This window comes from Callorhinus ursinus, unplaced genomic scaffold, assembly GCF_003265705.2.
Source record: "Callorhinus ursinus isolate GAN/ISIS: 27379988/994484 unplaced genomic scaffold, GSC_fseal_2.0 scaffold25, whole genome shotgun sequence".
In the NCBI taxonomy this organism is placed as follows: Eukaryota; Metazoa; Chordata; class Mammalia; order Carnivora; family Otariidae; genus Callorhinus; species Callorhinus ursinus.
In genome coordinates this window covers 16,533,411-16,553,486 of record NW_027397087.1, presented here as the reverse complement: position 1 = coordinate 16,553,486, position 20,076 = coordinate 16,533,411, and the positions used below count along the sequence as shown (strand labels likewise).

General features: G+C 47.3%; 1 protein-coding gene across 1 annotated transcript in view; it reads left to right on the top strand.

The window, feature by feature from the left end:
- Positions 1-1,098: 1,098 nt before the first annotated feature.
- The window catches only part of HDC (histidine decarboxylase), a 21,166-nt gene continuing 2,188 nt past the window's right edge, over positions 1,099-20,076 (top strand). Inside the window, exons 1-10 of the mRNA XM_025884043.2 lie at positions 1,099-1,242; positions 3,319-3,491; positions 7,071-7,184; positions 8,144-8,266; positions 10,640-10,774; positions 11,029-11,172; positions 11,636-11,702; positions 12,404-12,566; positions 12,658-12,748; positions 16,589-16,687. Of these exons, the coding sequence (XP_025739828.1) occupies positions 1,215-1,242; positions 3,319-3,491; positions 7,071-7,184; positions 8,144-8,266; positions 10,640-10,774; positions 11,029-11,172; positions 11,636-11,702; positions 12,404-12,566; positions 12,658-12,748; positions 16,589-16,687 (1,137 nt within the window). The 5' untranslated portion in view covers positions 1,099-1,214. The remainder of the gene's footprint in view (positions 1,243-3,318; positions 3,492-7,070; positions 7,185-8,143; positions 8,267-10,639; positions 10,775-11,028; positions 11,173-11,635; positions 11,703-12,403; positions 12,567-12,657; positions 12,749-16,588; positions 16,688-20,076) is intronic.

The window sequence follows — 20,076 nt, the reverse complement described above, 5'->3', positions numbered from 1 at the left end:
GCAGAGAGGTAGAAGGGAGAGTGTGACAGGCCATTTCCTCGGAGCCCAGAGAGGCTGTATGCCTCAAGGACCAGGAAGTAGTAGCTGTCCAATACCGCCAAGAGGACAAGAAAGATGAAGACCAGAAACAAAAAAATTCTATTCTATTTGGCAATTTGAAAGCATTTGATCGCTTAAAAAAAGATTTATTTATTAATTTGAGAGAGAGAGCATGGATTGGGGGGGCAGAGGCAGAGGGAGAGATAGTATCTCAGGCAGACTCCCCACTAAACCCAGAGGGTGCAGCTCCAACTCACGACCCTGAGATCACAACCTGAGCCCAAACCAAGAGTCCAACGCTTCCCTGACTGCATCCGCCGGGCGCCCGGCATTTGATCACTTTTCAATTCTTCCCTCTCCACAGAAATCTTTAGTAAAAGGTGAGAGATTCATGCCGTCTGAAGAGAAACCAGAGCATGCATTTGATTCCTTTTCCTCAGAAGGAAGCTCCAAGAGTCGTGTTGCCCTCCTCACAATAGTGTCTGCGTGCCCTTTCTCTCTCTCTCTCTCTCTCTCTCTCTCTCACACACACACACACACACACACACACACACACACACACGCATCCACACACGCACCCTTTCAAGCGCTAAAAGCGATGAAGCCTGGGTGATGTTTCCATTTTTATTCTTTTTGCTTATCTGTGTTTTCTCATCTCGCTACAGCAGTAAGTGTTAAGTGGTCATTTAGAAAATCCACTGTGTTAGATGATTGTATCTGCGCGTCCCTGAGCGCCAAGTGGCCAGCCGGGCAGCGTCTCTCTAAGTGCCTGTCCCTCCCTCCCTGCTGCTGAGAGAGAAGCGATAGCAGGAATAACACCACTCATGTGGCCCACTGCCTCCGCACACCCTTGGCTTTGTTCTGGGCCGCGGAGCGGGCGCTCTGTCCGAGGCGGGGGGTGGGGGGGGCCCTACGGCCCGAGGCCAGGGGCGGAAAGGCTGCCTGCAGGTTTGCGTTGCTGAGTGCACTATTTAATTTAGAAGGGCCTTTTATCCTGGATCTCTTAACCAGAATCGGGGAGAAAGGGGTGGAGTTCATGAAGCCTAGAGGAAGGGCCTTCGAAGGGTGGAGCTAAGGTGGAAGAAGGGAGAACCCTTTAAATAAAGCCCCACACGAGCCGCCCAGGAGTCTGCCCTCCGTGCCTGTCTGTGAGCCGCCGCAGCCCCGGGCAGAGGATGGAGCCCGAGGAGTACAGAGAGAGAGGTGAGCGCTGGCCATCCCTCCCTGCAGGAGCAGGTGCTGGGGGTCCGCCCTTAGATTCGGGGGAGGGGGTGTCATTTGACAGGAGGAGTAGAATTGCCCTCCCCCGAGAGTTGGTTTCCACAAACTTTTTCCTGAGGAAGGAATGTGGGACCCCGGAATTTAAAACTTTCTCAACCTCTCTTTCATCCTCCCTCTCCCACTCTCCTGGGTCTCCCTTTTCCTGTCCCCTTTCTCATGAAGAGAGGATTTGGATTCCCCAGCCACTCAATGGGAAAAGGGGATTATTCATATTCTGAAGCAGAAAAAAATTTTCCCCGAGTATTCTGTAGTCACTGCAAAATCCTTTCTATGTATTCATTTCTCTATGTGTGAATCTGTCAGTGCTGTTCTTTCACTTAGTCCTTTATTTCCTACGGATTTAGTGAGCAGCTACTGTATCTCCAAGCCTTGTGGAATGAGAGAAACCAAACGATTAGCTTGTCGTCCGGCATGGCTCCTTAAGAGGGACAGGAGATAGTTGCTTCTAATTTTTCTCTTTGTGACTTTTTATATCCTCCTCCCCACCGGTAAGTTATGCTGCCTAAGATTTCTTTGCCATTAAATCCAACTTTTCCTCTCCCCTCCACCCAGACCTAACTCACCAAGTAGCTAGCGGCTTTGCAACTCAAGTCTGCCCTTGCTTATTTCCGGGCTTCCCAAGAGCCTCAGGCAGGTTCCCACGGCCATCCATCCTGTGTGTAGAACACGAATACATTCCTTGTCGCCTCTGGGCAAGTGCAGGGCCAGGTCCAGCGCTCTCAGAGCCCTGCTGGGGTGCCACCGCCGTGACGAGAAGCAGCAGCTGTGGGAGGGTTGGAGGAGAGCGAAGGGTGTCAAAATCTCTCTTTCTCTTTCATAGTTTTTTTCTGGGATTGGTCCTGCTCATGAGAATCTTCCATGAGCTGGTGCAGAGGCAAGAAATCACGTTCTTTCTTCTCTCTGTTTTATCTTATCTTATTTATTTATTTATTTTTTGCAGGGGGAGAAAAGCCTAAGGAGTACTAAGGAGGAATTATAGATATTGAGAGAGACAGAGAGAGGGAGATGAGCACACAGACACAGAAAGGGAGAGAAGCAGAGAGGGAGCCTCAGAGGGAGGGAGAGACAGAGCTGAAGACTGAAGCCCTGTCCTGGAGAAATGAAAGGGGAGAAAAAATAATTTATAGTTGCTTCAGAGTATTTGAATTGGCTATTTTTCTTCTTTATTTATTCGTTCATTCATTTGATTTTTTTTTTTTTTTGAGCATCTGAGAAATATCCTGAGCATTGAGGTGTTGGCGCAAGCAGAGGGAAAGCAACTGAGTGATTAAGACCTGGTTTTGCGTACTCCTGAAACTAATATTATACTATATGTTAACTAACAAGAATTTAAATAAAAACCTGACACAAACAAACAAACAGAAAGACACGGTTTTTCATTTTCCCAAGACTTCAGGCTAGTGCAGGATTCTTGGTCTGGGTCTATGCTTGTTGCTTTAGGGATGCCATGAATCTCAGAAATTATACAGCACTTTTTTGTGTGTGCAAGCCCATAGTTTTCATCAGATTCTCAAAGAAGTCCATGGGGTCCAAAAGTGAGAAATTACTGGTCTAATGGGAATAGTGAGCAAGTAGATTTTTCAACTTGTCTCGGGACCTGGCAGGGGAGTTTCCATCTATGCTAACAAAGACGCAGGGCTTGATCACATGACCCTGAGATCATCACCTAAGCTGAACCCAAGAGCTGGTCACCTAACTGGCGTCCCCCCCTCGCTTTTTTATTTTAAGTAATCTCTACCCCCAACTCAGGACTCGAACCCACGACCTTGCGATTAAAAGTTGCATGGTCTACTGACTGAGCAGCCAGGCGCCCCCACCCTCACTTATTTTTAAATTCTGAAGACACGGCTGATGCTAGGGATCAGACCTTCTCCCCATCAGCCCAGGAATCCATCTCCTTCTTCACCAAGTCTCTTGGCCCTGACCCAAGGCGGTCAAGCATGGACTGGCCAGGCCCAGTTGGGGGACATGAGGCTGGTATCTCCTCCTCCCTTGTAGGAAAAGAGATGGTGGATTACATCTGCCAGTACCTGAGCACCGTGCGGGAGCGGCGTGTGACTCCGGACGTCCGGCCTGGTTACCTGCGAGCCCAGCTGCCGGAGAGTGCTCCCGAGGAACCTGACAGCTGGGACAGCATCTTTGGGGACATCGAGCGAATCATCATGCCTGGGGTGAGCTACGGTCACCACAAGGGTGACTCTGGGTTTTGGGGCATCGGAGGGTGGGCAGTAGGCCTGAAGAGAGGCCTGCCTTGGGTAAGCCTGCCACTTGGGCACCAACATGCCAGCCTGTCGTGTGGGCATGTAGAGGGCCAGGGCTTTGAAATTAGGATTCTGAAGCCAGGGCTGCCCTGTGGTGCTGGGTGGGAGGCCGGAGGGTGTTAGAACCTCACCCCAGGGCCTAGTCTGATGGATGCATGACAGTCGAATGGGATGAGGTAAGGATGAACATGGGGTCTGAGCATGACAGAGAGAGGAGGATGGAGACGGTCCCCGAAGTCCCAGCTGGCAGAGTCAGGGACTTTCCCACAGAATGCAGAGACTGGCTGACGGGAAGGAAGGGGGCTGAGAAGACACCCTCCCTCAGGGCACCCCGATTGTCACATAGAGAGGCCCAGGAGCTGAATGAGACCCTGTCAGTCCCCTCCTTTCTCCTCCCGGAAGTGGGAATGGTGTCCTTCACTCTCAAGGGGAGGTCTCACGATTGAGCTGCTTTTCAGGAGTAGAGAGGAACTTTCCCTGGATCATAAATTCCTGGTGACAAAGAGCACAGCCTGGTGATGGCACTGGCAGGGCCAGGGAGCAGACAGAGGCTGGCTGGTGCTTGGGCTGGGGCCTGCCTCTGTGGGCTGTAACACTGTCCCTGGCCACCACGGGCGAGGAGCTGTGCCAAGGTGCTCATGCTAAAAGTGAGAGCACCAGTCTTCCTCCCACAGAAGGGCTGCCTTTTACTGAGCTCCATGTCACATGCCAGGCCCTGGACGAGCCCCGTTACAGGCTAGCCGGTTCTATCCTACGGTGACCCTACGATCCCTGTTTTACAAATGAGGAAACTGAGGCTCAGGGATGTTAATTGTTTTCTCAAAGTTACAGAGTTTGTAGGCTGGCAGATCCAAGATTTTAGCCCTGGGCCAGTCTTATCCCACAGGCTCTTTCTCCTACACTGATACCTCCTCTCGTGTGTGACTGAGTGTTCCAGCCTGGGCCTGTGCACCCAGGCGCCGCCCTTCCGCGGGACCCCAACATGCAGGTTGTTCTCTTCACTCTGTCTGCTTGGGGCACTGGTGTCCTGAATGGCATGTGTCCAGAGACCTCCCAAGGCTGACTTGGGATTTGCTTCCATCATCCCCTAAAAACTTTAGATGGGACAGAAATATGCCTGGAGGCAGGGATGACAAATTATCCAAACTCAGAATAAGTCTGTACAAACGTAGTGGTCGGCAGGTTTGTATTCATCTCTCTCTGACCACTCAGCCTATTTCACAAGCATCTTTTGAAAAATTTCCATAAAGCGTAAAGCTAGTGCCCCGATAAGATTATCTCATGGATTTCATTCTGTAAAATGTAATCTGCTGAGGGACCAACTGTAATTTGATAGTGAGACTGAGAGCAACTGTCAGAGGGGGTGGAAATGAGCTGATTCGTTGATTGTAATTCCAGCAGTTGCTGAGGGTATGGTCAGAGAGGCTCATTTCTGAAACAGAGGTCTGTCTGTTCTTGATAAGGGTTCCTCTGGCTTATCTTATCATATTTATCTTGCAAGAACAGATAATTGCCTCTTGATGGGGTTAGGGGATGGAAGCCCTTCTTTGGGGTTTCCAAAATACTGTCACTGAGGACTCTGATAGTGAGGGCCCACACTTCCAATGCCTCTGAGAGACGGCCTGAAAGCGGTTGGCCCTTTGACCAGCACCTTGTTGAAGACTGGATTCATTTTTCCCTCCCTGCCATCTCCTAGACACAAAGAGATTAACTCCTCTTCTGCTTTAATTCCAACTCTGGTTAGAAAGACCTCCTCTGCGCTGCATGGGGGTGGAGAGACAGAGCCGCTGAGGGAAAGAAGGCAGGGTGCCACGGTGTTCAGGAGCTTGGGCCCTCGGGTCAGAGAGCCTTGGGTTTCTGTCTTGGCACTGTCATCTGTCCCTGTGAGGTGTGTGTGATCACAGGGATGCTGCTTCGCACTAGCCGGCCCCGATTCTTATCAACGGGTTAATGGGAGAACCTATCTCATAGGGGCACTCTGAGAATTAAATGAGATGAAGCATGGGAAAATGGAAGATATCATTGTTGCTTTCCACACATTTCTCCTGGCGAAAACCAGAGGAAGAGGTCTGATTATCTAAGAGTCAAGTCAGATTATATGATGTGTCTATCACCACGTGATTAACTCATCATTAACCTTAGTGCTTTACATTTTGCCAATTTCCTCCCAGACCAATCCACATGACAGCCCCAGGAAACAGGATTTATTTTATGCTGGGAAATTAAGGTGCAGAGGAATATCCTGTTTTTATGGGGTCTGCATCATATATAAATTTTGAGATCCCTTGTAAGAAAATAAAATTAAGCATCTTTCTCAAAAAAGACCCATGCAAACACTGGACCTTGGAGCTTAAGTTCATTAGCTTCACAATAAACCTACAAAGTCACACAGCTGGTTAGGGACAAAGGTAGGACTGGAACCTGTGTCCTTGGACTTGAATTGTATGCTCCTTCTACCGCACACACTGTCTAGGACACTGTCCTTGCTAGTGAGGGATTACAAGAATTTCTGCACACTAAATATCAGTACACTAAGATGTTGACTAATGAGTTCTCAGTAGGGTGGGACATCTAGAATGAGAGGGTTCCATGGGTTCAGGGAAAGGATCAGAGGGGGCTGGGGAACTGGGAAAGGGTTTGTGGAGGAAGTGAGTGTTTTGTAGCTTTCTAGGAATTGGCAGGTTTTGGAAGTTTCTGTCAGTGTGGGACGTGCCTGCTTGTCAGGGGACACAGCATTGCTCAAAAGCATGAATGCAGAAATGAACAGGGCATCTTCATCAACAAGGAGATGAAGCCAGATTAGATAATTAATGAGGCCAGTGAGCTTGTTATGGTGGGGCCCTGTCTGTCCATCCACCTGGCTCCTGCTTACATCCGGTTCTTCAGTCTGACTGTGGGCTCAGGGCTTAACTTGGAGGTAGGGGCCCCAGGCCCATGGGCTGGCACTTCTCCCGCCCTTTTCTCTCCTTTCTCCATCCTCACTGGGAAACGAAGGACGGCTTTGAATCCATTCACACTGACCCTCTGTGGGAGCTGTGCACCCAGAGAGCTCGGCGACCCATAAAACAAAGGATGCTTTTTTGCAAGAAACTGGATGGGACAAGCAACCTCTCCTTCTGAAACTCATAGTCTCCTCTTCCTTCTATTACAGGGCAGGGGTGGCGTGGGGGATAAGCATGGGAGACTGAGGTGAACACTATCCAGAATCCACAACCCTGATTACTATACCAGTTTTCATTTTGCACATTCCCTTCTGGTCTTTGCATACTTACAAGTGCCCCACTGAAGAGGTAGCCTAGAAGATGAGAAATGTAGGTGGCAAGAACACCATGAATATGTTTTATATTTTTATGGAGTTGTGTCATTTACTTGACTTGACTGTCTTACAAGGGTCAGCCCATCTCTAGAGTGGCCAGGGAGGGTCTCTGGTAGAGGAAAGCCTCCCGGACATGCTTCCTGGTGCCACACATGTACGTGCTGTCCCTCTAGGTGGTACACTGGCAAAGCCCCCACATGCACGCCTACTACCCAGCCCTCACCTCTTGGCCGTCGCTGCTAGGAGACATGCTGGCCGATGCCATCAACTGCTTGGGATTCACCTGGGTGAGTAACCATGGCTGTAGCTGTAACTGGTGGCAGCTGGAGATGTAGCAGAAAGTGTCATCCTGGGGCAGGCATATTCTGTCCTGATCTCTGAATGGGGGTTCTAAGTTAAATATTAACAATGGCTACATTCTTTGAGCTTGAACTTTATAGAAATTATCTCATCTTATCCTTTAACCCTATGGAATCATGAGTATTGGCCCATTTTGCAGATAAAGAAATGGAGGCTTGGTAACTTATCTCCCCAGGATCACACAGCTCATAGAGACCGAGATGACATTTGGACTGAGATCTGGTTATTGCTACAGTTTGTGATCCTAACCAAGCACTTTGGTGCCTATGGGTATAACTTCCCCTGGGCTCTTGTCTGTGAAGGGTTAGGGATATATCCTCAGACTCTCCTTAATAACCCCCTAAGGACCAAGCTGCTTTAAATTGTGCCAGAAGCCTCCGCGAACAGCTTTATATTTTAAGCCTGAACTGTTCTAGGGTGTGTCAGGGAGGATGGAGGGCTTCGATGGGGGAGGGGGGAGAGTTGCTATCTTTTCCAGGAAGGAGTGCTTTCTTTCTTAGTCCTAAAACTTGCCCTTGGCCTTCAGGATGCTGCTCACCTGGGTGTTTTGGGGACTAGGGAAGCCAAATGGAAGCAATCATTTCTAGGGCTATTTCTCCATGGAACTTTGGGAGTTAGGAAAGACTTCACCTCATTGAGGTGGGGCATCAATCCAAAGCCCTACATCCTTTTCCCTCTCTGTTGTGGCAGAGGATGGGGTGGGAATGGGGCACAGGGCCTGACACGGACCCCTTCTCCGGGGCTGGGGGGAGATAGGCCAGGTTCCCACTGATAATGTGGGGATGCAGGGAGGGCCAGGGCAGAGACAGATGTGTTTCTGGGGCTGGTGGGGGGACATCTTGGTGTCCTGGGGGCTGTCTGGATGAAGTTGCTTTCCCTCTTCCAGGCCTCCAGCCCTGCATGCACGGAGCTGGAGATGAATGTCATGGACTGGCTGGCGAAAATGCTGGGACTCCCAGAGCACTTCCTGCACCACCACCCCAGCAGCCAGGGAGGAGGCGTCCTGCAGGTGCCTACCTTGGCAAAGCTCCTCCCAGCTTGGGGCCCGAGTAGTGAAAGATAAGCTGAACCCTGTTGCAGGCCATTCTCCTGTTTTCCACGGAGGTTCCCCCCTCCGCCACTGCGTCACCCCCTCCGCCACTATCACCGCCATCATCCTCTTGCCCTTAGCCTTTGTCATTATCCTGATGGTCACCATGATGGCCGACGCGGCCCTCAGAGCTACTGCCTCGGCCGCTACCACCACTCCCACCGTGGCTGGCACCGCCACTCTTCCTTTTTCTCCTTTTTCTTTGAAAAAGATTAAGAAGTCCACCCATGGTCACATTTCCAGTACTGCTCGATTCAGTTTCTTTGTTTCTTACCCGACCGCTCCCCTTCCTTGAATCATTTAACACCTTACGGTAAAAGGAAAAGAGAAGACAAGGAGAGACTTCTTGCCCTCCCTTCTGGGTCCAGGACACCCTGGGCAGTGAGAAAAATGAACACCATAAATTTATCTTATCCTACAGCCCTATCATTTGGATATCTGTCAAATGATAGTTCCTCAAAGATTTCTTGTGTTGTTAAGAGCCATCGGCATAGTGGAGCTTGCTAGGAGCCTCGCGTTGACCGTGCATATTGCTGCGTACTTTTGCATCTATAAATCCTTGATATTTATGAGGGCTCGGTTCTGAGAACTTTGAGGACCCCCAGATTCTTGAATTCTACTCTAATACATAATTTTCCTAGTTTTACAACCTCTAAGATAGAGATAATAATAACTAATAATAGAGCAACAATGTTTTCCTCAGAGAGTGTGTATGAACATTCAATGAGCCCTTCTTCTTCTTCTTTTTTAAAGATTTTATTTACTTGACAGAGAGGGAACACAAGCAGAAGAAGTGGGAGAGGGAGAAGCAGGCTGCCTCCTGAGCAGAGAGCCCAATGCAGGATTCGATCCCAGGACCCTGGGATCATGACCTGAGCCAAAGGCAGATGCTTAACCAACTGAGCCACCCAGGTGCCCCTGAATGAGCCCTTCTTTAAAATATAGATAGCCATGCTGCCCTGAGATGAGACCTGGAAATTTTGCTGGGCTCATTTGCTAGCTGAATGACTCTCCCTCTCTCTCCAGTCTTGCAGCAAGATTAAAATCCTCCCAAGGAAGGCAAATTACTGCATGCTGGGGACCTTCTGGGTCGTTTGCAGATAGTTACAACTTCAGATAGTATATCTGGGCGACATGCTAAATGTCTGCCATACAGGATCTTGCTTTTCATTTAATTATCTCAAGGACTCTGTAGGTAAATACTATCATAACCAATTTTTGAGATAAGAGCACTAGAGCTCGGAGAGGTTAAAAACTTGCCCCAGTTGCCCTGCTGGTAAGTGGAAGAAAGGATTTAAACACATGCTCATCTACATCCAAACGGCGCATCCTCCTGTATTCATCAGCCATGTTCAGTCCTGTAACATCTCTGAGCATTGCTATCCTCATCTGTAGATGGGAATCACAAGTACCTCAGCGAGGTTTTATGAGGAGCCAGTGGGATGACAGAACGTTTTGTAGACTACAAATTATTATTATTACTATTCTGCTGGCTTCCTTGTTGCAGAGTGATATCCAGCTGCTGAATATCTAGTGGGATCTGATCTATACTGCCATCTGCCAGGCTTTTTAGCAGGGAGAGCAAGGAGCTCTATCTGTAGGAAGAGTTCAAGAAGCAAAGACACCAGAGACCGAGTGAATGAATGATGAGAAACCTTTAAGAATTCTGTGAGGTTGCTGAGGGGCCCACTGGATTCCCACAGTCATGGCCAAAACAAAGTCCTAATCCAGCCTTCATTTGGTTAATTAATTAGTACACCCACTCTGGGAGGCAGCCGAAGGAGTGCTTTTCATCTTATAAACAGAAAAGAGTCCCCGGAGGGGCAACGGTAGCCCAAGGTCATGGGAGCCACTGGTAACAGAACCAAGGCCAAAGTGACCAGCCTCTCACATTAAGCCAGGACCCACTCTCTCAAGAATGTCCCTTTAGAAACAAACTCCATTTCCATGTCTAAACTGAATAAATGAACAGTTCTTTATTTTTAGCAAGCTTTATGTGTGGAACAAACATATCTATAGGCAAATTTGTATCTAGCAGAGGCTGAGCAGTCTCTTTTTGGTCTGTGGCCTCTCTAATAAAGATGTTGGTATTAGGTGCAAGTTTGCTTTCATGACTTCCCGGGGCAATTGGAAGAGAGGCTGGTGTCCCAGGAATGCATGGGGTGTTGTGAACGGAGAATGCGGGATAGATCTGTGAGTCAGGAGAAAGGACAACCCTTTGGGCAGGGCCAGGGGAATATGCCAGGGGACAAGAGTAAGAGGCTGCCACTGGCAATCCTTCTTCCACTACAGAGCACAGTCAGCGAGTCCACCTTGATCGCCTTGCTGGCAGCAAGGAAGGACAAAATCCTGGAAATGAAAGCATCTGAACCCGGGGCAGACGAGTCCTCCCTGAATGCCCGGCTCATTGCCTATGCCTCTGACCAGGTGAGTTGCCCAGTACAGGCCAAACCCTGGGGCCAGGGCTTGGCTTCTGGAATCTTCGTTCTTGAGTAATTTTTTTCTAGACATGAGTATGCAGGAGCTCAGGGCGGCGCAGGCCTCAGAGGCTCTCTCCAGGGCTCATGAGGGGAGACACACAGCAAATGTTATTTTCGATTCCCCTAGTCTGGCTTCAGCAGTTTCTGGGGAGTGCTCATCCCGGGTGGACTCTGCTGACAGGGTTTCCATTGTCCTTCTAGGCTCACTCCTCAGTGGAAAAAGCTGGTTTGATTTCCCTGGTGAAGATGAAGTTTCTGCCTGTGGACGACAACTTCTCACTCCGAGGGGAGGTTCTTCAGAAGGCCATCAAGGAGGACAGGGAACGGGGCTTGGTGCCTGTTTTTGTAAGTCAGAACATGTTCTCGGCTTAGAATGATAGGACCTGGAGGCGAGGAAGGAATTTGGGCAGAATTTCAGCAAGTAACATGCTGGAGAAAAAAAAAAAGCGCAGAACAGTTGTCAAATACGATGTTTTACAAATTATGAGTTGCTATTTGTTGGTGTGTTAGGAAATAAATTTTGTGGGTCATAATCCGTATAAGAAACAAGAATAGAAACCATCAGAGTGCATTCCTATAGCCAGAATTGTATGGTTTGGTGAAACTTTTCTTTCACATGCACACATGTACTAGATTGCTGTATAAAATGTATTTCTTACTGCGGGTCATGGTAAAATGTAATGTGAAATACACGCTCTTCCAGTGGGATGGGTAGGATAGATAATAGCTGTGGTTAAATCTTTTTTTTCAGGCCAGCTGTGTCACATGAGCCCACCTTCCCACATTAACTTCCTTTATTTTCCTTCAGGTGTGTGCAACACTGGGGACCACTGGGGTCTGTGCATTTGACTGCCTGTCAGAGCTGGGCCCCATCTGTAAGTGTCTGCCCTGTCTGGCTAGGAAGAGTCATGAACTTTAGACTGTTCCCTAGAGCAAGAACCTGAAATTGGCTCCGTGGCATTATCTTCCCCCTCGTGGGTCAGTGCAGAGAGCTTAAGAAGAGCCACTGAAGGTCACAAGGCAGCCAGGGCACTGTTTTTCCCAGCAGTGGACTGGGGCTTAGAGCTGCCCCCCAGCGCTTCCCTTGAATCCTCTCTAGGAAGCAACAATGGGAGAGTCTCGGGTTTTCGTGCCCTCTCATTTGTATGTCAAAATCTACTTAAAACAGGCTATATGGGAAACACAGGGTAAAGGAGGCACCGTGAAATATTTTCTATTCTAGGCTAAGGAAAGGAAAATGGTAGGGTAGGGGAAACCATGGGGGAAGATATAGGTGGGGAAGAAACCCAAATGGGGTTGCTTAAAATCCCTAAGCAAGAAACCCACTAGGAAAGAGAGACATCCCTTCTGGAACATTTGTGTTAGATGCGTTAACCCTGCTCTCCGGACCAGTGGGGAGTTGCTTTCTGTGCCAGGAACTTCTAGCCTGTCGACCCTCTGGCTGGTGAGAGCAAAAGGCCGGTTGTGGCTCCGTGGATTTTCCCTTCTGGAGGTCCCCACCCCTCCTGTCCATGAGCTGCCCCTGTGGCCCTTCCCCCAGTCCTGCCTCCCAGCCAGGCAACATTTGTCTCGTCAGGTGCCACTGAGGGGTTGTGGCTCCACATCGATGCTGCCTATGCAGGCACGGCCTTCCTGTGCCCCGAGTACCGGGGGTTTCTGAAGGGCATCGAGTACGCTGATTCCTTCACCTTTAACCCTTCCAAGTGGATGATGGTGCACTTTGACTGTACTGGCTTCTGGTGAGTGAGGCAGCCAAGCTTCCAGCCCATGGGAAAGCCTTGCTTCCTCTGGAGAGGCCTCAGCCACTAATGCCTGTTTGGAAACCCACAGGGTCAAGGACAAGTACAAGCTGCAGCAGACCTTCAGCGTGAACCCCATCTACCTCAGGCATGCCGACTCAGGCATGGCCACTGACTTCATGGTGAGTGGCCAGAAACAGTCTCTGGGATGGAAGCTCACTGCACCTGACCTGAGAAGGTCTCCTTGATGTTGACGTCCGTCCGAATTTGGCATATTGTGAATCCATCCCATAATATGTTGCTGTATGCCTTCGGTTTCTAAGCGTATCGAATGAAACCCAGAAAATTGTTAAAAAGCCTAGAAAATGAGACCAACCTCTGAGGCAATATGCCCATTTCCTGAATATGTGTGGCATTCCTTAATTTCCAGAGATGTCTTTTCTACTGTGAGTGGATCGATTCCCTTTTGTCTCCATCTTGGATAATCTTTTCTGCTTAGTGCCCAGCAGCAGGGAAGGGTGGAGAATCTCCATGGGTAGGGAAAAATGCTCCTTGCTTGAATCACTTTCATCTTTTGACCCCAGGGCGGTGGAGGCACGGTGGGAGGCTCCACGGGAGGGGGTGGGGCACAGGTACCCTTCCTGAGCTTCTGGATGCTGCCAGCTAGTCCTGGCCTTCTCAGCTAGTTGCACCTCTGTCTCTTGAACCTGCCCACGTTCTCAGCCTGTACTGTCTCCTGGGGAAGTGAATTCTTCAGATTTACCTCTCAGTCCGAAGAGGAGCCTTTCCTTTAATTGTAGGGGAGACAGAGATGTAAACCAGTTATATCCGTGGCCAATGGGGGGCATCAGAGGAGAGTAGCCGAGCTTAGTTTGAAATGCTACCCCAGCAGTGGGCCTTTGGGAAACTTAGTGGCTCTCTCTGAGCTGTGGCTTCCTCATCTGTAAAATGGGCACAGAGACCCTGATTTCACAGACCCTGATTCACAGAGGCTGAAATGGGAACATACATGTAGATCACTTAATGCAGTCCTGGGAATGTGGCAAATGCTCAATTAACGGTAGGGGTAATATTGCTAAAAATTCTTCTTTTAAGCTGCAGAGATTCACTATAGCAAAGTGGTTAAGCGTTGAGGTGCTAAAGCCAGATGACCTGTGTTTGAATTCTTGTTCCTCCATTTATTAACCTTTTGTGCCTTGGTCAAATGACTTAACCTCTGTGTCTTGGTTTCCTCATCTGTAAAATGAGGGTGATGATAATAATATTGGCTTCTTAGGCTTGTCGTGAGATTCAATGAGTTAATGCAGTGAGGCAGAGAGAGCAATGCCTGGTGTCTGTGATTCAGTTTGTAAAGAAATGGTTTTGTCTTGTCTCCTTGGGCAACTGAAATGTCTTGACCTTTTAGTCCTAAAATAACAGCTCTGTCATCTCTTGATTGTATTGCTTATTCTCCCTCAGACCAGCTCACATTTCCTTTAGATTTTTGAAGCTTTTTGATTGGAATTGTAGCTACTCAGCTTACAGACCATCAAGAGGTTGATAAAAATAGATGAGTAATGGTTCTTGCATCTTCACTGCCCTGTCTGGTAGGTTTTTAGCAATTTTTTAATTAAAAAAACATTTCCACAGCATCCCAAGGGGCAGAGCTCTTCAGGGATAATTCTAAGTTTCTTTCTTGAGTGTGAAATGGGAAATGGTACCCGTTCTTCCATAAGTGTATTTGGATCATCATAACTTAAGAGCATTATCTTACCTTTGCCCATTTTGGATCTCGTGTTACCTTTTTGTTTGCTTGTGTGTTCCCACCAGTGTCATGAGATCTTTCTGTGGTTTGATCCATCAGTTTGGAGATTTTATGGTACTCTCTCTCTTCTAGATAACTTTTTATAAAAAATATTGAATTATACTTTTCATAGCACTGGTCCAGGGGAACCTTATTATTTATATTTCCACATCCAGAAGGTGCGCTTTATGCGTTTCCTTCCCCCACCTCTAATTCTATGGATTCCATTTTCAAGTCTAAAAGAGACTTCTAGAAAATGGAAGCTTCTATCTGTTGTGATCCTGGGAGTCTTCACTGCTGCTCTGACCCAAGCTCTTTCTCCCCCAGGTGGCTGTAGCTATAAATAGAAGCCCAGCCATGTTTGAGAGGAGCCAGAAATAAGCAGCATCCTGGGAGAGAAGACTTACGGACTTCATCCCTGGGCTCTGGCACCACCTAAAATCAGGGCTAGATTTTCTGACCTCAAGCTCCCACTAGCAGATGGGGCTTCCTCTGGAGAGGCCTCAGCCACTAATGCCTGTTTGGAAACCCACAGGGTCAAGGACAAGTACAAGCTGCAGCAGACCTTCAGCGTGAACCCCATCTACCTCAGGCATGCCGACTCTTGCCTTTGGCAGGGGAGACCTGCAAAATCTTGGAAGGACACAGAGGTGGCTTGGGGAATGTCTCGATTTAAAGAAGAGCCACATCACCCTTTCTAAGTCCAAATTTCCTGCTCTAACCAAGAATATCAGCTAGCTGGGTCAGCATGGATTGGTTTTGGAATAGTGACAAGAGGAACAACTGAGCATATGAACATAGTGTGAAGAAATAAAAAATAAAATAATCTCTGCCTCTCATTTTAATTTGCTGGTGAGATAAATTAGCCATTTAGCCATAACCATTTGGGAAGCCATGTTTCTAGAGAAGGCTCTTATTATCCATTCATTATTCTCCCAAAGTGTCCATCTACTAAGGGATGGAGCTGACTGAGTTCCCTGTCACAGGGATTTTGTCCTGTGTCCAGGTTTTGATGCCCTCTGCTGGTAAACCAAAGTCCCCAAGCTGGAAAACAAAGGCTTAGTACTTGACATAGGAGAAACATTGTCTATCCACAACGGGACAGTGTCCCCAAAGGGAAAGTGCCCATGCCAGGTCAGGAAGTGAGTGTGAAGGGTGAAGGTGAGCACATTTTTGAGGATTTGGTAATCCTGTGGACGAGTACATGAATATCAGTGGAACAAATATTTATTTTTAGTCAACAGAAATTGTGGTGAAGCTTTCTGACATTTGAAGAAGAGGTCATTAGAAACTACATTACCACATCAGGGTAACTGTCAGTGTTTTCCAAAGCCTTTGGTCTGTTTTCAGATGTGTGAAACTGGTTTGAAATTGGTTTGAAAATGTTTCGATCTAGGGTGCCCACGGCCTTGAACTTTAAGCTCTGTTGATTTGGTTACCAGGAACAGAGGGTCAGTTTTAGTTTCACAGAGGCCCAGATGTGGATGCTTATTTGAAACCTGAAAGCTGGAGTCATGGCTCCTGAGGGCACGGGAATGTCACAGGAATGTCACAGGAAGAAGTCAGGACCAGACCGTGATATTAAATAATGATCATCTTGGCTCTAGGCAGAAAGACTGCTGTGATTCGTAGCTCACATTTTTATCACCTAAATAGCCACCGCTTGCTGATGACTTCCTGTGAAGCTCTTTGCATTGGTTCTCTTCGCGCCACTTCCTTCGGAGGTGCTGCTCGTTCTTGGTCTCACAAGGAGCCAGTGGGTGGCATCACCCAGGAAGTGGCAAACCCAGAGGGGAAACCCACGTCTGCGGGGCTGTAGCGTCCCAGCTCTTGACCACTCTTCTTTACATTTTTGGGAGAATAGAAATACTATTCTCTGCAATTCAAGGAACTTAGATTCTTTTCGAGAAAAAAAAATGTATTGCCCCATCTTGAATATCAGCCTGAAATGTTTATAGCAGCATTTGAAGCAAAATGGCTTCTCCTTGGTTCAGGGTCATGGGCTTGGTTTCCACTTGTCATGCTCTTGGACAAGGGTAACTCTTGGCTACCTTCCTACGTGACAGGGCAGGCTTTGGTAACTTGCCTTGGCTTTCTCTCCTTAGCAACAGCTTCCGGAGTCATGGTGACACTGTGTATCCCTGGAGGGCAGGGCAGGCAGGGTATGACAATGCCAAGGAGTGTGTGAGGGAGCAGCGCCCTTGCCTCTAATCATCAGCCCTGTGTGCCTTTTTTCTAGCACTGGCAGATCCCCCTGAGCCGGCGGTTTCGCTCTATCAAACTTTGGTTCGTGATTCGGTCCTTTGGCGTGAAGAATCTTCAAGCGCACGTCAGACATGTATGTAGTCTTGTTGTGTGTCCTTGTGGGGGAGGAAGACTGGTTTCTGCCCAGGGGACCTGCGGTGTATGGCTCAGGTGTCTGGGCCTCTTCTTGAGCTCCTGGGACTTGATTATTCAAGGTAGCCATTTCTTTGTTAGCTCGAGGGACCCTGAGCAGAACATGACACCGGGGGGCTATCTGCTGTCTGTTTCCCTGCAGGATGGTCTCATTATGCCTTCTGTTAGTCGTCAAGCACCAGGGAGTGATGGCCTGAGAGCCTATTTTGCAGAGAGAGAAAGAAAATAGATCAAAGGGCAGCGTGTGTGTCTGGAGTAGGAACATATCTTTCTAAGAATTACTCTGATTATCACAGCTGCCTGAAAATTTGAGTCACTCGTGGTTATGCCTGAGACACGGCTCTTCTGGCTTGGACATGTAGACCTACCAAGTCTGGAACAAGCCTCTCTGCTTTGTATCAATACCTATTTACTGAAGGTAAATATTTGGTACAATTTATTTTCACTCAATTCAACAGCAACAACAACAACATCATTATGCTAGAAATAAGACCCAGAAGTAAATGAGACAGGCAGTGCCCCTCTGTCATATTCTTCATGAAACGGGCAGAACTTGACTAAGAATTTTGGCTAGTAGCATTTTTCGTCCATTTCTCCGAGCGCCTATGAATAAGGCAAAACCATTGATAAAAGCCACGGATAAGTCCAAAGACCTTGTCCGTTATCACTCTGTGTGTCTTTCCCCTTTTACCTTCCCTTTAGGGAATTTCTTCTTCATGAAATAAACACAAAACCAAATGAAATGGTTGAAGCAGTAACTGTGATCGGTTTACTGTTGGTAATTTTACATTTGTAATAAACATCAAGGTATTTGGCAACCGGATGTTTATCAATGAGTGGCTGTAGTAGGCATGTAGTAGGGATATCAGGCACTTTGTGCTCTCTCAAGATCCTCAGACTCAAGATTGGAGGTAGTGGGCCGGGAAATGAGACAGTGGAGGTTGCAAATCACCAAGAAAGCTCTTTTGTGTGCAACTTAGGACCGGATAGGCCGCGTGTAGGTGCTGGTCAACTCCCTAATGCTCCTCTTGCAAGTCAAAGCTCCGAATTCCCATCAGTTCCCCTACTCCCTACACTAGGCCCACACTTCCGGGCCTGGCTTTCAAGGACCCGGGTATCAGCCTTTATTTTAGCTCAGGCTTCTCACTGACCCATTACAGCTGTGTCCTCAGTCTGCCTCTGCTCCTTCACCTGTACTTTGTCCTTCTGGATTTCTTTCTCTTCTCCAAATGTTGTTAAAGGATTACATTTCATTTCTCCCAGGAGCTTCCCTGACTGTTCCATCTGCTCTAGTCATGGTCACTGCTTCCTTGGCATTCCTAAGATCACCTACTCAAGCACACTTATAAAACTGAGCTCGCAGGGGACCAATCTCCCACAACAGTAAGGGGTAGAACCAAAACAGAGTTGTTGTGAGTTAATTTTATTTCTTCAACTTGCCTGAGATCATAATTATTACTTGCATAGGGTCTTAAGTTTTAAAAATACCTTATAGTGTTTCATTAGATTCTTACAACAATGCTTGGGATGGCCACCCTGACCAGCCCCATATCATAAGCGAGGCTCAAAGATGGTAATTGCGCTGCTGAAGAGTGGAAAGCCTTCTCGCTTCACAATTTTGGGCTATCTTCTACTATGTGAGCTCTTGAAGGTTATGTAAAACCAAGATGTGTATCTCTCTGTCATACAGTAATGCTTTAGAGCATGGAATCTGGGTTTGGTTTTTCTGTTCTACCCTTTACTATTTGGTGACCTTGGACAAATTACTTAAACTTTTGTGTTTGGCTTCCTGATTTATAAGATGGGAAATGATAGTACGTCTCAAAGCTTAATGGTGATGATTAGATGAGATAATACATATAAAGCCCTTACTTAGTACAGGACCTAATACTCACCTAAGTATTCATTGAATATTTTTTCTTTCCTTTCCTCCTCCTCCTTTTTCTGCTTCTTCCTCTTCCTCCCCTTCCCCACTTCTCCATTTTTTTCCCTTCTTCTAATGATAACAGATGACTGTCCTCATCAACATCATCATCATCATTCATCATTTCCTATCACCTACAATTGGGATTGGTAAACTTTTTCTGTGAAAGACAGACAGTAACTGTTTCTGGCTTTGCGAGCCATACTATTTCTCTTGCAACTATTCAATTCCAACATTGTAGCACAAAAGCCACCGGTAGACAATACATAAACAAATGGGCATGGGTATGTTCCAGGAAGGCGTTGTGTTTGGCCTTGGGGCTGTAGTCTGCCCACCCTCGACCTAGATTGGTTCAGGGCATGGGTAGCAGCAATGCTTTCCCTCCTCATGAAGGTGGCAGGGATGCTGAGCCATTTTCTCTCTCCCCTGGCCCCTGCTTCTACCTTGTTACAATCAGTTTACATTGTAGGAAGCAGCGGAGCATGGTGGGAGGAGCATGTACTTGGTGACCAGGAGACCCGCATTGGGCCACTTGTACCTCAGGGAAGTCACTTTCCTTGAGCCCCGCTGAGAAAATTAGGAGGTTAAGACAGAAGAAACGGGAGTGTGGTGTGAACATGGTGAAGGAAAAGAAAGGGAATGCTAAGTCTGAGATCAGAGGCTTGAAGGGAAGGATAGATCAAAACCTAAAAAGAAAGAAAAGAAAGATCCCAGTGTACTCAAGGAAACAGAGGTCCCCCAACATCCTTCCTGCTTATTCTTCTGGTATAACAGCTGGGCCCACCCAACCACATCCTGCTTGACACCAACTTCATCAACTTTTCCATTAAAACCAAACTTGACCTAGTATAGTCAATGATGGACTGTCTGTACGCCACGTGTATCCCTTGTATAACCGACTGTGTAATGGCCAAAATTGAGAAACTGGGGCAAAAGTGGTGTGATTAGCTAAAGTCCTTTGAGTTCTCCTGAAATTGAGTATCAAGTCTGAGAACCAGGTGATTCAATGAGAACCAGGTGAGAATAATAATTACTTAGCAAATATTTTATTGAAATCCTTCTAGATGCTTAAAGAAACTTTTTAGAAATGAAAGAAAAGGTAAGTCCTGTCCTTGTTTAGTTAATAATTTTAGGTTTTAAAAAAAAGGAAAATTTAAAAAATGACAAACTTCAGTGAAAGATTAATATGGTACAAAGGTTTAAATTTTTTTATTGTGGGAAAATATCCATAATGTAAAATTGACAACTTTAACCATTTTTAAGTGTAAAATTCAGTGACATTGTGTACAATCCCAATATGTGCAACCATCATTACTATTTCCAGAACTTCTCCCATCATCCCAAACAGAAATGCTGTACTTGTTAAACTTGTGCAGAGGGTTTTCTTTCTTTCTTTCTTCTTTCTT